General features: G+C 33.0%; 2 protein-coding genes across 2 annotated transcripts; one reads left to right on the top strand and one right to left on the bottom strand.

The window, feature by feature from the left end:
- The first annotated feature begins 792 nt into the window (after window positions 1-792).
- Window positions 793-2,514, top strand: LOC139515133 (tripartite motif-containing protein 2-like). Its single transcript, XM_071304694.1, has one exon. The coding sequence runs from the start codon at window positions 793-795 to the stop codon at window positions 2,512-2,514; it is 1,722 nt and encodes a 573-aa protein (XP_071160795.1).
- A 7,387-nt stretch (window positions 2,515-9,901) lies between these two features.
- On the bottom strand, window positions 9,902-15,395 carry LOC139516123 (cysteine-rich PDZ-binding protein-like). Its single transcript, XM_071305985.1, has 6 exons — window positions 15,274-15,395; window positions 13,592-13,657; window positions 13,003-13,057; window positions 11,879-11,958; window positions 11,389-11,406; window positions 9,902-10,944 (listed from the first exon to the last, which is right to left on the bottom strand). The coding sequence occupies exons 1-6, from the start codon at window positions 15,287-15,289 to the stop codon at window positions 10,880-10,882; spliced, it is 300 nt and encodes a 99-aa protein (XP_071162086.1). The 5' UTR covers window positions 15,290-15,395; the 3' UTR covers window positions 9,902-10,879.
- Window positions 15,396-17,486: the final 2,091 nt, after the last annotated feature.

The following is a 17,486-nucleotide window of genomic DNA, read 5'->3' as shown; positions in this document are numbered from 1 at the left end:
TAGCACTTTCATTTGCTTTGTTTAGTGGACCGTGAAACTGGGATCAAAACTTTATTTGAACATAAGCATAAGAAAGGTTATACAAAATGCAATGTGTGAACTAAGTTTCAAATTAATTGGACTTAAACCACATCAAAAACCAACTTGACTAAAACCTTAAATATGTAGTGGGACAGACAGCCAGCCAGACGAAAGAACAACGGACACACAGACCGACAAAAATTATGCCCCCTAGGAGGGGATGGGACATAAAAATCCATCTTAAAGGACTATAACTCATATTAGAAGTTGACATACCTCTTCAATCAAATAGATTTTGTCTTTCGACCAATCTAAAGTTCTCAATAATTCTTACAGGGAGCGGACTAACAATTTCTTCTATTTGACCTATTTGTAGATATGTAGTACTTATTGATCAAATTTGCATTTAAGAAATTTATCTTTTCATTATAGTTTTTAAGATAGTACGTGAAAACAAAACAAAAATGATAAAAGTCGTCATTTAAGTTCCTTCAAGGAGTCAACTGATAACTTTGGATAGCTGCACTTTTGAAGATCTTGTCTTGCTGATAACTTTGTTTTCTTTTTTTCTTTTTACAGTTTCCTAATATATATAGCTATAGCATATGTTTTGTCATGAGATATCGGAACATGAAGAATCTATTCATAATACTGAATACTTAATACAGTAATATTTTTCGGCAAACTATTTGTTATATAACCCATTCACTCCCAGTATATTCATATTAGAGAGCTTTTATCCATATATTTCAGATGTAAAGAGAAAAAGTAATGGCCTCATCAGTCAAACAACTTTGTACAATTTGCAATGACGATGGAATCTCCAATTCAGCAGTCACATGGTGCACAGAATGTGAGGTTTTATTTTGTGGAGACTGTGAAAAACCTCACAGCAAGTCACATCTGTCTAAAAACCATAAAACCATGTCAGCTGATGATTACCAAAAGTTACCTACATTCATGCAAGAAATAAGTAGCCAGTGCCAAGACCACAAGAAGAAGTTTGAACTTTACTGTTCTTTCCATGCCTGTCCATGCTGTGTTCAGTGTGTCACTGATAAACACAAGATGTGTCAAGAAATGAAACCTTTGTCAGATATCCTTCAGCAAGTCAAATCATCTGCCTCAGTGCAACTTTTTGAAAAAGATTTAAAGATTGTGAAGGAAAACATAGATACAGCCATAAAGTATCTGCAAACTAGGATCACCACCACCGATACTCAGAAAACCAAAGCCATTGAGAAAATACGGTATATGAGGAAGTCGATTGATGATTACTTAAACAAATTAGAGCAAGACTTACTTAATGACTTAGAGTCTAAACATTTAAAGCTGAGATTTAACATGGCCACACTCGCGCAACAAATGGAACAGCGGGCCAGTCAGATAAACCAAATACAGAGCCAGTTTTCCGAAACGACACGATATACTACAGAGCTACAAAGGTTTATTGCTCTAAGAGAGATTGAGAAAATTACATCACAAACGACAAAATATATAGAAGATTTAGAAAGTGGAGACCACTTCATTGAAAAAAATCTAGAGGTCAACCTTTCATCTGCTCTACAATCATTTTTACAAGATGTCAATTCATTTGGAATTATCAATATCAATACCACCACTTCTACTCTAAAAATCAAGGCTGGAAGAAAAGATCAAGCCCAGCACTTGATTCCAAAAGTTCCTGGAGTGGAACAAATAAAACCATCCTTGTTGACAAGACTGACAATTTCAAAAGATATAAAGTCTTTAGATATATCTGCCTGTCTTATATTACCTGATGGTAAATTTATAATACTTGATAGAGGGTACCTTGGTAGAGACAAAAACCAACTACTGTTGTTCAGAAATGATGGCATTTTTATCAGAAAAGTAGTAACATTCACAGAGTTTCCATATGATGATTGCCTTGTTATGAATAATACAGTGGCTGTCACATTAGGACAAGGAAACCAGACAGTCCTGGTAGATGTAAATAGAAGTAAAATTATTCAAACAATTAAACTTTCTCACCACTGTTTTGGAGTAGCAAGTGATGGAAAAACTTTAGTTATCAGTAGTGGCAGACAGTGTACTACAGTGAATCTGAGTGACATGTCTCATACAATCTTAGAAGGAATGGGAGAACTGTTTCGTATTTCATTATTCCAAGGAAATATCTATGGTACCAATGTCCTTCAAAATGAAGTCTGCTGCTACAAAGCTACTGGTGAACCTCTCTGGACATTTCAGCATCAAGACATTGTCAAACCAAAAGGACTTACAATAGACAGAAATGGTTTTGTTTATATAGCCTCTGCTGGAAACAACAGTATACTGGTAGTATCACCAGATGGTAAGATCTGTAAGACACTACTTTCAGATGCTGATGGAATCAAACATCCTTCTGCTTTAGACATCAACAGAGAAACTGGATTGATGATAGTGTCAAGTCATACAAGTGGTGAGAAAAATGAGAAATCATATCAGACATGTTTTGTTTATAAAGTTTGAAATGCTCTTTTATTTTATTATTTTGAATAGAATTGTATCTAAACATATAGTGTTTATTCATTTAAAGGACATGTCATTTTCCTTATTAAGGCATATAGATCCTTAATTATTAAAATACATATTTGTTCACTTTTTCATATATATTTAATATTTATAAACATTTTTATCCTATTTTTCCGAACACATAACATATTATTCAAACAAGAGGCTGTCACAACGACAGCAAACCGGATTTATTAACATTTATGATCATTTATTTGTGTCCTGGCAATATCACAAGAACCATTACTGATGAATGGTGAAAGTGAAAATCGTCAATATCAAATTTGACCTCCATTTTGTCATCAGTATCAACATATTAAAATTTGAAAAGCTTAGATTGAATGGTTCATGAGTAAATGCAACAACCTGAATGGAAACGCCATTTTACGATCTTTCAAGAACCATAACTCCTGAACGGTAAAAGTCAAAATCGTCATTATTGAACTTGACCTCTATTTTGTCATCAGTAACAACATATTAAAATTTCAAAAGCTTTGGTTGAATGGTTCATGAGAAAATGCACGGACACCACGGGAAAACCCATTTTTCAATCTTTCAAAAACCATAACTCCTGAACGGTAAAAGTCAAAATCGTCATTATTGAACTTGACCTCCATTTTGTCATCAGTAACAGCATATTAAAATTTCGGAAGCTTTGGTAGAACAGTTCATGCATAAATGCACAGACACGACTGGAAACTCCATTTTTCAATTATTCAAGAACCATAACTCCTGAACGGTAAAAGTCAAATTCGTCATTATTGAACTTGACCTCCATTCTTTCATTAGTAACAACATATTAAAATTTGGGAAGCTTTGGTAGAACAGTTCATGCATAAATGCACGGACAACTCCATTTTTCAATCTTTCAAGAACCATAACTACTGAACGGTAAAAGTCAAAATCGCCATTATTAAACTTGACCTTCGTATAGTTGTCAGGAATAACATATTAAAATTTTAAAAGCTTTGGTTGAACGGTTCATGAGTTAATGCACGGACAACATTTGATTGCCGCCCGCCAGCCCGCCCGCCCGGCCGCCCGCCGTACATCCCCAAATCAATAACCGACATTTTTGTCACAAAAATCCGGTTAAAAAGGAAAACAGTAATAGTATGCATCAGAAAGACTTTCAGTTTTTACCTTCATGCAAAAAACATGCGAAAAACATGTCGATAATTGGAATGCTGTTTTACATTCTGACAAATCTATATCGGGCAGAGGTGGCAATAAGCTACGAACTTACAGACTGTTTAAGGAAAATTTTGAACCGGAGGAATACTGCAAAATAGCTTTACCCTTCAGTCACAGAAGTGCTTTCGACAAATTTAGATGTGGTGTTGCTCCCCTAAGAATTGAAACATGGAGATATGAAAATATTGTTTTAGAAAATAGAGTGTGCCATATATGTGACGTTTTTATTGAAGATGAAGCGCATTTTTATTAAGATGTCCTCTATATGACGATTATAGAAACCATTTATATCATGTTGCTGAAACTTTTAATGATAATTTTAATACTTTAGATGATAATCAAAAGTAAGTGTCTTTATTCTCAGATGTAAATATGATACGTATGTGTGCCAAAACCTGTCAATTGATTTGAAAAAGACGTAGAAATTTTATATATTGTAAATAGTATTTTATTTTATATTGTGTATTATATCTATGCATTTTAATAGTCTCTTATAATTCTGTATATAATGGCTCTCATTTTATCTAGTGTTATTTTACAATGAATAAAGATTGATTGTTGAGAAATGAAACTTTAATAAAACATTGAATGAATGAAATGCAAATCAAATAATTCAAATGTCTGAGACTATGTTCGTATTAAGCTAAACTGGTTGTGGTGTAAATATTCTCGATACTGAAACTAAACTATACTATGTTAACCTTCCTGTCGAGACAGTGCACACTGTAAAATGTCTCGCCTAATTTACTCATGCCTGAATTTATGTTGAAATAGAAATAAGTAGAAGTTGTATGCCAATTAGACAACTCTCCATCCAAGTCACAATGTATGAAAAGTAAACAACTCTCCATCCAAGTCACAATGTATGAAAAGTAAACAACTCTCCATCCAAGTCACAATGTATGAAAAGTAAACAACTCTCCATCCAAGTCACAATGTATGAAAAGTAAACAATCATAGGTCAAAGTACAATAGTCAAAGTACAGCCTCGACACAGAGCATTGGCTAACACCATAGATGTAATACCCTAACACTGAACAGCAAGCTATAAAGGGCCCCAGAATGACTAGTGTAAAACAATTCAAACAGAAAAACCAAGACTAATCCATACACAAAAAAAAACCAAGAAAGGATAAACACTTGTGAACCACAACAAACGACAACCCCTGAACAACAGGTGCAAACAAATGCAGATGAAAGTCTTTAATGTGAAGGTTTATACATAAAGTTAACATTATCAAGGTCAGAGCCGAGTGAGTAAAATAAACCAAGATAGACAGACATGTTCACCCTATAATCATTATATTTACCAAATATAGTGGTCCTGTTGCTAGCAGTGCCTGACATCCAACCACAAAATCAACATTAAGCAATAAGCCATGAAATTGAGGCCAATGTAATATAAACACAGCCAGGTAGACATGGCTCATTGTTGAAGGCCGTACGGTTACCTAAAGTTGTTAATTTTTGTGTCATTTTGGTCTCTTGTAGACAGTTGTCTCTGGCATTGGCAATCATACCACATCTTCTTTTTATATGTACAACTTTGTTTGTTCCATACACTAAATATAATAATTGACCTATTGTTTATAATATCTGAGAACTAGATCAAACCATAATAGATTACAAGTTATCATTTTGAACAAATTATAATTTGTACAAAAAAATTGTACAAATTATAATTGGTATTTTGACTTTGTACAATATGTACTTTGTACAAACAGCGCTTGTACAAATTACAATTTGGACAAAATTTGACTAAAATTAACTTAAAACGGGTACAATAATTTATCGTATTGTTTTTGTGCTAATAAAGTATTGATACACTATAGACACTTTTCAATGCGATTTGTAAGTCATATTGACTCATTTATATTGACTTTATGTTATAAATTGAACTCCTATTAACTGGTCTTTCAAATGATCATTTGCAAAAATAAAATTTGTAGTGTTCAATAAAATAGATAGCATTGTTGATCACCATGATAAATTCTATCAAAAAATTTAGCAATTTCCTGAAAATAACACAACAAAGCACAAACATAGTAATACCAAAGACAAATTGCATGAGTTGATTAATCATTTCTAAAGTAAAATGCAAAAGAGGCATTGGAGTTGCTTATCATTTACGTGATATTTTTCTTCTTAGTCTATGGTGCATCCCATATCCTCTAAAGCGGTAATGGGAGAGAGTTCACTGCACATATAATTACTGAACCAAAATCGTTATGGTCAGAATTAGTAAAAGTCCATGGTCTACCAAGACATCCGCAAAGTAAATGGTCTGTAGAGTGAGCAAATTCTGATGTCATATGACACACAACAGTGGTCTGAAGGTTTGACTTCATCTTCTTTGCATAAGGAACTTTTGCCAAGTCTTGAAACAGAGGAAGATTTAAAGAAAGTGTTCAAAGAGGATTAAAAGAAAAACAGTGAAATTGAAATTGACGGCACGCATGAAAACACAGATACTGAATTGGTGAATTAGAAAGAGAACCTAACGATTCTGTAACTGGATAGTTAAACTGAACGAACTTGTACAACTATTGAAGTTGTATCAGAGGAAGTCGAAACTCCAATCATTCCTGCAAATTTTCTGGCCAACAAATCCAAGCGAATGTCCTATTAAGAAATACAAAACGGAAACTGAGCGATTTATCTGTTGGAAACAATGTTATCGTCCAAATTCCACAGTATGACCGAGCACCGACCAATTTGAGGAATATATATACAAGGTTTTGAGGTGGAAGTAGGAAATCTTGGCTATCAGATGGGGACAATAGTTGGTAATTTATCAGAAGTGTTATCGATCTATGAGTTTGACTGTCCCTTTGGTATCTTTCGTCCCTCCTTTTTAAGCAGAAACCAACTAGAATCTATTGATGACTTTTCTATGTCTGTTACACAAATTCCTGATTAACAACTTTCTCTTTCTTTCTTGCAAATGTAAAGGCGGTTGTAACAACTGGAAGTGTAAATGCAAAAAGCAGTATGTATTGTGTAATTCGAGGTCAATGCTTGCTCACCTGCTCCAACAAATACAAGTATTGTATTATAGTTTTTTATGGAAATGTACACCTTACAATCCTTCCATACACTAAATATACTAAATCATAATAAGAGAGAAAATAACATAACAAAAGATCTCGACTTTTTTCTAGTAGCCAATGAACTATGAAAATAAGGTCAAGGACAATGGACATGTGACAGATGGAAACTTTGTAACATAAGGCATAGATATACAAAGTATGAAGCATCCATTTCTTCCACCTTCTAGTTCTAAGGTATAAAGCTTTTAAGAAGTTAGTTAACACCGCCAACAACACCACAGAATCAGTATCCCTTTTTTATTTTTGGAGCAGGAATTTCAGATGTTGAGAAATGTATACTGAATGCTGATAAAACTAACCAAAGGTTTTCGTTACCGTGTCAGTTCAAAATCAATAATGCCCGCTTGGTTAGTACCTATATCCGCTGTACGATGATACACTGATTATTAGTTTTTACAAATGTAGATACATTGACCTACACCAAACATCTTTACAAATTTTTATTATAAAATTTTCAACATAAATAAAATTAAAACAATAATGGCTATTTTTTTTCTAAATATTTTATAACCAGATGCTCCGCAGGGCGTAGCTTTATACGACCGCAGAGGTTGAACCCTGAACGGTTGGGGCAAGTATGGACACAACATTCAAGCTGGATTCAGCTCTAAATTTGGATTGTGATTAAATAGTTGACACAGCATAGGTTTCTGACACAGAATGAATGTGTTCTAATGAACTTAAAATTTTTGTTTTCTCTTAGAGCAATTCACTATGCTGTTGAATATTAATCCTCTCAAAAAAATGTTTGAAGAAATTTTCTTTTTTATTTATGAAATTTCAAATGAGAAAAATTGAACCCAATTTTTTTAATCACATCCCCCTTTCCCTTATTCCAAAACTAATCTCAATTAAAATTTCTAATGGAGTTTGCAACAATAACTACTCATTTAAATACATCATAAAATATTAAGATGTAAAAAAAACTGCTTGTTATCACTGAATGGTAAAGATTATTTTAATTTATCAGTTGGTAGTAAAAAGTGAATATACATTGTATATTGTATATAACAAAGATTTAAGTTGATTCTGGACAAAGAAAGATAACTCCAATTAAAAAAAAATCTTGCTATTGCACAATATTTTGCAATTAGATATTTCTTGCTTACTATTCTGGACAAAGAAAGATAACTCTAATTAAAAAAAAAATTGCTATTTCACAATATTGTGCAATTAGATATTTCTTGCCATTGCGCAATACTGAGCAATTGAAAAGACTTGCTATTGCACAATACTTAATATAATAATTTTAGATCCTGATTTGGACCAACTTGAAAACTGGGCCCATAATAAAAAATCTAAGTACATTTTTGGATTCAGCATATCAAAGAACCCCAAGATTTCAATTTTTGTTAAAATCAGACTAAGTTTAATTTTGGACCCTTTAGACTTTAGTGTAGACCAATTTGAAAACAGGACCAAAAATGAAGAATCTACATACACAGTTAGATTTGGTATATCAAAGAACCCCATTTATTCAATTTTTGATGAAATCAAACAAAGTTTAATTTTGGACCCCGATTTGGACCAACTTGAAAACTGGGTCAATAATCAAGAATCTAAGTACATTTTTAGATTCAGCATATCAAAGAACCTAACTGATTCATTTTTTGTCAAAATCAAACTAAGTTTAATTTTGGACCCTTTGGACCTTAATGTAGACCAATTTGAAAACGGGACCAAAAGTTAAGAATCTACATACACAGTCATGACAGTTAGATTCGGCATATCAAAGAACCCCAATTATTCAATTTGGATGAAATCAAACAAAGTTTAATTTTGGACCCTTTGGGCCCCTTATTCTGTTGGGACCAAAACTCCCAAAATCAATACCAACCTTCCTTTTATGGTCATAAACCTTGTGTTTAAATTTCATAGATTTCTATTTACTTATACTAACGTTATGGTGCGAAAACCAAGAAAAATGCTTATTTGGGTCCCTTTTTGGCCCCTAATTCCTAAACTGTTGGGACCTAAACTCCCAAAATCAATACCAACCTTCCTTTTGTAGTCATTAACATTGTGTTTAAATTTCATTGATTTCTATTTACTTAAACTAAAGTTATTGTGCGAAAACCAAGAATAATGCTTATTTGGGCCCTTTTTTGGCCCCTAATTCCTAAACTGTTGAAACCAAAACTCCCAAAATCAATCCCAACCGTTCTTTTGTGGTCATAAACCTTGTGTCAAAATTTCATAGATTTCTATTAACTTAAACTAAAGTTATAGTGCGAAAACCAAGAAAAGGCTTATTTGGGCCCTTTTTGGCCCCTAATTCCTAAAATGTTGGGACCAAAACTCCCAAAATCAATACCAACCTTCCTTTTGTGGTCATAAACCTTGTGTTAAAATTTCATAGATTTCCATTCACTTTTACTAAAGTTAGAGTGCGAAAACTAAAAGTATTCGGACGACGACGACGACGCAGACGACGACGACGCAGACGACGCCAACGTGATAGCAATATACGACGAAAATTTTTTCAAATTTTGCGGTCGTATAAAAAAATTATAGTCAACATACATTTTGTACATGTGTTAAAAACATCATAATACCTTTAAACAAAAATTTCTGATGATATCTGTATCTGTTCAAAATAAAAATAAAAATGTGACAGCTTGATAGCTTTTCTTTATTCTTATCATACAGTTTTAATTTTTAATTACTAGTTTTTTCCAAGCATTTCATTTGCGGATACAGGGGGAGGGGGAAGGAACCCCCCTTTTTTTGGCCGCTCAATGCATTTGAATGGGGACATATAGTTTGAACTCCCCCTTTGTCCTGGGTTGGGTACCCCCCTTTTTAAAATGGCTGGATCCAACCCTGCATTTTGAATTTGATACTTTTACACAAATACATTTTTTTTAAAATGCTAACGTTAAGCTTTGTAAAAACAATTCAGTGATCATCTACCTTGATAAATATAATTATTTACACTGATATAAGGGGGTCTCATTGGGGGGGTTCTGAACCCTGGATCACGCTTACTGTTTTGTCAGATTCATGCATCCCGCTTATACTATATACCTAAGCAATTCTCATTGTAATTTCCCGTGTCCCGCTAGACCTTAATTCCCGTTTTCACGGCACAATAATTTCACTTTCCCGTGTCACGCTTACGAAAAATCGGCAAACCCGCGTCAGGCTTAGACCCCAATGAGACCCACATTAAATAACAACGAACAACTTTTAAAATATAAATGATACAAATGTACACTTTAACTTTCATACCTAAAACAATTATCATCATTTATGCCAAGACAAACAAACAATATCTTTTCCTTTAAATAGGTGCATGATAATGAAAAGAATTTTTGTTTTCCCTTTTAAACAATGTAAAATCATGTTTTGAAAATAATACATACAATTCAATGGTGAATACAAAGTCCAAACATAAATTTAAAGCATGATGTTTGAACTCTTTATATGAAATAAAACTTTCTATATTTATCAAACTCATTGAAAAAAATGTAATTTTACTGAAATCTTCTCTTTTTTCATTCCTTAAGGTAAAAATGTTCATTTATAGCAATAAACATTTTGGATTTCCAATCTGATCTCGTTTCACCTGTTTTCTTTCTTTGACCAAAAGTGAGGTAATCATTTTAATAAATGTCTGAAAAAGTCAAAATGTCTGAAGTATCCTTATCATACAAAGACATCAACTACTTTGAAAAGATTTGTCTAACTTTTAAATGTCATAACTATTGATGGTTATTAAATAATGTCATTCAAAAAGGACCATGACCCTGAACTAAGATACATTTTATCCAGACCACAAAATGTTTTACAATAACTAACATATTAACATATAAGTGGTACAAATGTTTGTTATTTCTTTAAATTTGTGCTTTCAAGCTCAGAAAATGTAATAGATAAAAATACAAATTGTAATCATTATTACACAATGTAATTTTCAACACACTTTTGTAATTGTCAACACACATTGTAATTATAACTACTCATTGTAATTGTCACTACACATTGTAATTATCACCAAACATTGTCATTATCACCAATCATACTGATGTCTGTCTGTAGTTCTTTGTCTCTATTATCTTTTTCCCACACATTGCACAAATACCTACAAAAAAACAGAAACTGGATTCATTTATTGAATACTGAATATTTTTGCCATGATGTTTGTTGTCAGTTTATGAGTTTGAATGTCCTTTTGCATAATTTTTTTTTGCATTTTAAATGACAATGTGGGCATGATGTTGTTTCAGTTTACTCCATCAATGAAGCATTATAAATTGTTATTTTAAAATAAATGCAGGTACATGGGAAACCATGCCATGCTCCCACCATCATGTGTCCTTGTTTGGTGAACCGTGAAAATATAAACATGTATACACAGTTTCAAGCTAATGTGACCACAAATTCATTGAAAATAACCTTAACCAAAACCTGATACTGGACGGATTAACGGAAAGAAGGACAAACACACTAAAAAAATATTACTACTTGCTTGGATACAATTATATATTAATGTATTTTGGTATAACAAAATAAAGCAGAAACTTACCTTTCTTGTAAGCACATCCTAAAAACAAAAGATGATAAATGCTATTAATATTATTCAAAGAAACAATGTAAAGCAAAACTTTCAAAGATAAACCTTATTCTATAATGATTATATAAGATTAGAGTTATTTTGATATTCCATATGAAACAGGGAAAAAGAAATTTCATAAACTAAGTTACTATTGCCGCAATTATTTCCGTTTGATTTAACCCAAGTTGATATCAATCTTTAAGATTATTAGGTGTTTAATTTTTTCCAATATTTATTTTTGTGGTGATCTATTTTATTACAGTTGTGTCACAAATCACAAAAAAAAATAGGTATGGAAATCAAAATTGCTTTGGTTGAATCACTTTTGATCTAAGAAAAGGTCATGTTAATATAACTGACTCACTTGAAAAAATAGATTCTGTCTTCATAAGTTATCTATTTCTCTGAACAAGGTTCCATTACTTAATTTAAAACACTGAAGAGTGAAATATTGACTCACCTTGACAATAATGAGATCCTTTCTGATGAACTGAAGATCTACATATTTTACACTTTGCAAATCCTTCATATGGAGCAAATCTGAAAAAATAATACACCAAAACTTAGTTATTCATAAACCTAGAAAAAATCAGAATAATTTAAAATAAGACTTCAAACAACTTATCTGTTAACCAAATTATGCAGTGTTATCCTAGCACATACCTGCCAACACTCCTGTTTTGATGAGCTCTGTTGCTATTATTACTAAAAAATAACTACATGACTGTATAACAGATGTTGAATTCAAAATTGTTAAAACCACATTGGTTGTAACTTTCTTCAATGTAAAACTGACTAGTTACAAGACAATTGGTGAATAAATATACATTTAGGAGATAACTGTATTGTATTTTAAGCTTCAATGGCATCACTTGGGGATTTGATGGTCGCAAATGAAGTTTACTGGCGACGCGTTAGCGGAGACAGTTAACGGGTATTTGCGACCATCAAATCCCCAATTGATGCCGTTGGAGCTTAAAATACAATATTGTTATCTCCATTCTAATGAAACTGACAGAAAACCATGTTAAAACATTTAATAAAAATCTGTCAAATGCTGTCTGCACTTGCGCGTACGTCCCATAGCATCAATTGTCAATTGATACCATGTAAAAAAGTAACGTTATCCAATCAAAATGAACGTTACAAATGTTGTTGCATTAGAATTCAAAATGAATTGGTTAGGGGCATTAGCACCTTACCCCTACTAAAATAACAAATACATAATTTGAATCTTTTAGGATTTGGATAAATGTGCAAATAATAACTTATAGTCATATTACTTTGGACAACACCACTGACACATGTACAGCTCTGACATATCTGAGCACAAAACTATATGTGATATATTATACAAATTATCAATCATTTAAGAAGAAAACAAAAATTAAACAGCTGTTATTTCAGGGGCGGATCCAGCCATTTTAAAAAGGGTGGGTTCCCAACCCAGAGTAAAGGGGGTGTTCCAGCTATATGCTCCCATTCAAATGCATTGATCGGCCAAAAAAAAGGGGGGGTTCCGAATCCCGGAACCTCTGGATCCGTGCCTGGTTATTTCAAGTTGTATAAATCATTATCATTCACCTGTTTTTCTTTGCTGTTAGAGCTTTGTTTTCTCCAATCTTTCTTCCTCCACCCTCTGAAAACAGTGAATACAAAAATAAGAAACATTAGTCAATACTGTAATCCCAATTGAATTACATATGTACATGTACATGTACTTTGGTGATGCAGTAGGAGATTAAGAATCATTTTCATATGACAGTGTAGACAGACCATTTATTTGCAAACTCAGGTTATCAATTGACTGGGTCAATTTGGTGAATATTCATTTGTAATGCCCACTTGTCATATCATACATGTTATAGACATTTAAACTGTGCGGTCGCCAACTGCATGTACTTTACTCTTTCCTTCTATTCAAATCCACAATGAAAGGTCTCTGACAGACTAAATGAGCATAAAATCACTGTTATCAATAGCCAATGACAATTAATTTAAGGTAAATGATTCAGTATTATCACCAACATAAGTATTGCAGTTGTTCACGCTGTTATGAACATGATTCTATTTACTTTTACTTTATGATTATGATTAAAAATACCAGTCATGACAGTGATCTAATAATAATGTGATATCATAATTGAGCATGTTAAATGACTATGCAACTAACCAGTTATGTTTCTGGCTCCTGTTTTCCATGGGTCTGGTGTTATTACTTTTCCAAGTTTCTTCTCACCTTTAATATAAACACAAACATTCAAATATTGATTTTATGATATAGCTTTCATACAATTTAATGAATCCATGACAAATCACCCATCTGGCAGAACGCCTTACTTTTTCACCAACTCGCCCCACTTCCTAAAAAATCACCCCACTTTGGTTTACCAACTCGCCCCAATTATGAAAAAGGTTAAAATCCCTTTGAAAATAGGTTGGATAACTTGCTCCATTTATGAAAATGGTAAAAATCCCTCTGAAATAAAGGTCTGCCAACTCGCCCCACTTGTGAAAATAGATAAATCCTGATGAACTTAGTAATGCCCCACTTGATGCAAAAGATGCGATCCTGTATGTTGTATATCTATGTTCCTGTCTCACTCATAAATAAAATCAATACCTACGAAAGCCTTAGATAAACATGCTTTTCCCGTTTGAATGGTTTTACACTAGTCATTTTGGGGCCATTTTTTAGCTTGCTGTTCGGTGTAAGCCAATCTCCTTATTGAACTTTGAAGAACGTACTAAAGGGAGAAGGTTAAGTATTATTAAAAGGTTTAATCCCGCTGCAAATGTTTGCACATTTCCTAAGTCAGGAATCTTATGTACAATAGTTGTCGTCTGTTTACGTAGTTCATACGTGTTTCTTGGTTTTGTATAGATTAGACCGTTGGTTTTCCCGTTTGAATGGTTATATACTACATACAAAATGTAGTAATGTTTGAGGCCCTTTATAGCTACTGTTCGGTGTGAGTCAATGCTCCGTGTTGAAGGCCGTACTTTGACCTATAATGGTTTTTCTTTTACAAATAGTTGTGACTTGGATGGAGAGTTGTCTCATTGTCACTCATACCACATCTTCTTATATATCTATTTTGAGTTCTTTTCTGTTAGTTGAAATAAAGCAGTTCTGACTTGCCAACTCGCCTAACTTATAAAAAATGGAAAAGTCCCGATGAAATTAGAGTCATACATTGTACCACCGCATAGTGAATAAAAATAATTTAATAAATTTTCGTTTTTAAGTGGGGCAAGTTGGCATACCTGAAAATTATATATTCATCTAGATTTTACCTTTTTCATTAAGTGGGGCGAGTTGGCAGGAGAAAAAAATAACAGAATTTCACCCTTTTCATAAGAAGGCAGTTTGGGGCGATTTTTTTAAAAGTGGGTCGAGTTTGTGAAAAAGTTGGGTGATTTGGTGTGGGGTGATTTGTCAGTGGGGCGATTTGTCCTGCTTCCTAATTTAATTATTATACAAATTCATTAATTTAGTATGTTCTATGTCTTTTTAACAGGTTTTTAGGAAAGGTCAGGTATAATTTTTTTTGTAGAATTATAAATTTTTGACCTATGTTGAATCTCTCAAAGGTGTGTATTCACATAATTGAACTGTGGTACTTTCATTTTCATCGATACTACATGGAAATTAACGAGCATACAGTTATCAGAAGACAGATCACAGAAATTCCTGTCTGTCAATGTATGTGTCATTCCTTCACCACCATTTACTTGGTTTAGTGTGGATACGAAATCTTAAAAGACTTAGAACTATATTAAGATTTCTGGTAAAATAGAAAAATGTTCTTAATATGAATTATGACTGTCTGTAATGGGAATTTATAACTTTACATTTTTCGCAAACCATCTTCGTTTGTTTTGTTTTTTTCGACTGTTAACTGTCACTTCATTCTTTAATAGAGAGCAATGGGATTTTTACTTGGTATAAGAAAGTACCAGTTGCAATGCATAATATTTGAACCAAACCCGGTTACCCAGTTTACGAACTTTTTACCGTAAATATTATAATGAAAACATAACTATTAAAATCACTTTTTATCACCGTAGTAAGAAAGCATTTGACACCTTTTTTTATCACGTTTAGATAGTTTGACTCATACATAGCATGGAATACAAACACTTTTATAAAAAAAATAATTATAATTTCATATACCAACATCAGAAGTCACTGATAAACAAACACATTTTATAATAACACACTCATACCAAACTTCCATTCTCAATTTTAAACTTGACATGTTTTACTTTTCCCATTGTTTACTTCACGTTCATTGATGGTCTCTTTTTCGGCTCCTTGGAGTATGCTCATGTTTCAACTGTAATAATATTTTAAGATTTCAATAAATGTATATTTTTTAGAATTGAGAAATTAAATAAGAGGTTATCACATGGATTCAAATATCAAGTTGAAAAATTTAACGTTTACTACATTTTATCTTTTAAACCTGAGACTACTATGTTATAGTAGTCTCAGTTTAAACATATATACGGATTTGTTTAGTAGACAGGACTGGAGTCTAGGTAAACTTGTAAATTGTACTATATACACATTTTTTGTCCCAGTTATAGCACAAGTTTAGGAATTGTCTTTGAACTCAAAACAAGCCGATTATATCCACATCAGTCTAGGAGTTTGAGAGTTGCATTCACCCCAAGACTTGTCCGTCTGTCCGTCAAGCAAATTAATCCATCTCAATCTTCTTGTGCACTACTGAATAGTTAGATCAGATCTTTGACAGTGTTACGTTATAATGTGTGAATACTATGTCAGATTTCGTCATTTGTTTGCCAGTACTTTCATGTTTTCAAAAGTTTGAATGGAATTATAATTTATCATCACACTCTTCTCGCTTCACAATTACCGAATTACTTCACATGTTGTATGCAGTTTGACAGTGGTTTACTCTTGATAGCCATGAGTTATAACGTAAACGCACTTTCAGATCTGTCTGACACACCAGCTTTCTGTTTTCCGATACTCAATTTGAATTACGAGTAGGGGTATGCTTTAGACGTCATTGGATGGATTGTTGTTGACAACAGTTATATAAATATGATTTAGTAGTTGTGTCTGACATTGAAAGGGTGATTTGTATCGATTCTTTAGTTACAGTTTTAAGAAATATACAAGTTTTTCTTTTCCGATTCTCTTTTTCTCTGTTGACATTCTGTACTTATGAACGTTTGTCATTGTCTTCAATGAGCTCGTGTATGAAATCGACTCTTATGCACAGTCGCCGATATTAGATTGTAGGACTTCATGTTTTTTTTTATATCAGCAGATTAAGGACCATGAGAAAACCTATTTCATAAAATGAGGCATATGATATTCAAAGGGACAAAAACTGTATGTCGAACAAACAATAAAACGTAAGAAAAAAAAACAACAACAAAGAGATGATAGATATAGAAACAGTGGCGGGTCCAGGGGGGGGGGGGGTTCCGGGGGTGCGCACCCCCCTTTATTTTTGCTGATCAATGCATTTGTATCGGGACATATGTTTTGCACCCCCCCTGCACCCCCCCCCCCCTTTTGCCCTTGGTTAGCACCCCCCCTTTCGAAAATTCCTGCATCCGCCCCTGAGAAAGATGTGGTGTGAGTGTCAATGAGACAACTCTCCATCCAAATAACAACCCACAAAAGTAAACCATTATAGGTCAATGCACGACCTTCAACACGGAGCCTTGGCTAACACCGAACAACAAGCTATAAAGGGCCCCAAAATTACTGGTGTAAAACCATTCAAACAGGAAAACCAACGGTCTAATCTATATAAAAAAAAATCCACAATACAAATAACATAAAGAAAAAAGAAGGCAAAAAAAAAAACAAAAAAAAAAAACAAACGCAGTATAGAGACACAAGAGGTATACGCTTAATGGTAATGATAAAGAACTAAGAGGTGTATTGATTGTTATTAAAGTTAAATAGTTTTTCCCAAATAGTTACCTCTCAGTCTGTTCTTTCGATCTTTTTTAAGGGGAGAGAGCTGAATTTTATTCAACATACATAACTATTGTACTGAAATTTTATCCGAAGTCAA

The sequence above is a fragment of the Mytilus edulis genome, chromosome 3 (assembly GCF_963676685.1).
Source record: "Mytilus edulis chromosome 3, xbMytEdul2.2, whole genome shotgun sequence".
Taxonomy (NCBI): domain Eukaryota; kingdom Metazoa; phylum Mollusca; class Bivalvia; order Mytilida; family Mytilidae; genus Mytilus; species Mytilus edulis.
This window is presented reverse-complemented; position numbering and strand designations above follow the sequence as displayed.

What these genes read in the sequence shown, in the direction of transcription:
- LOC139515133 (XM_071304694.1), top strand. Translation starts at nt 793, where the DNA reads ATGGCCTCATCAGTCAAACAACTTTGTACAATTTGCAATGACGATGGA.
- LOC139516123 (XM_071305985.1), bottom strand. An exon ending in AGGAGCCAGAAACATAACTG is followed by an intron (nt 13,058 to 13,591) that starts GTTAGTTGCATA and finishes CACTGTTTTCAG; the next exon opens with AGGGTGGAGGAAGAAAGATT. An exon ending in CTAACAGCAAAGAAAAACAG is followed by an intron (nt 11,959 to 13,002) that starts GTGAATGATAAT and finishes TTATTTTTTCAG; the next exon opens with ATTTGCTCCATATGAAGGAT.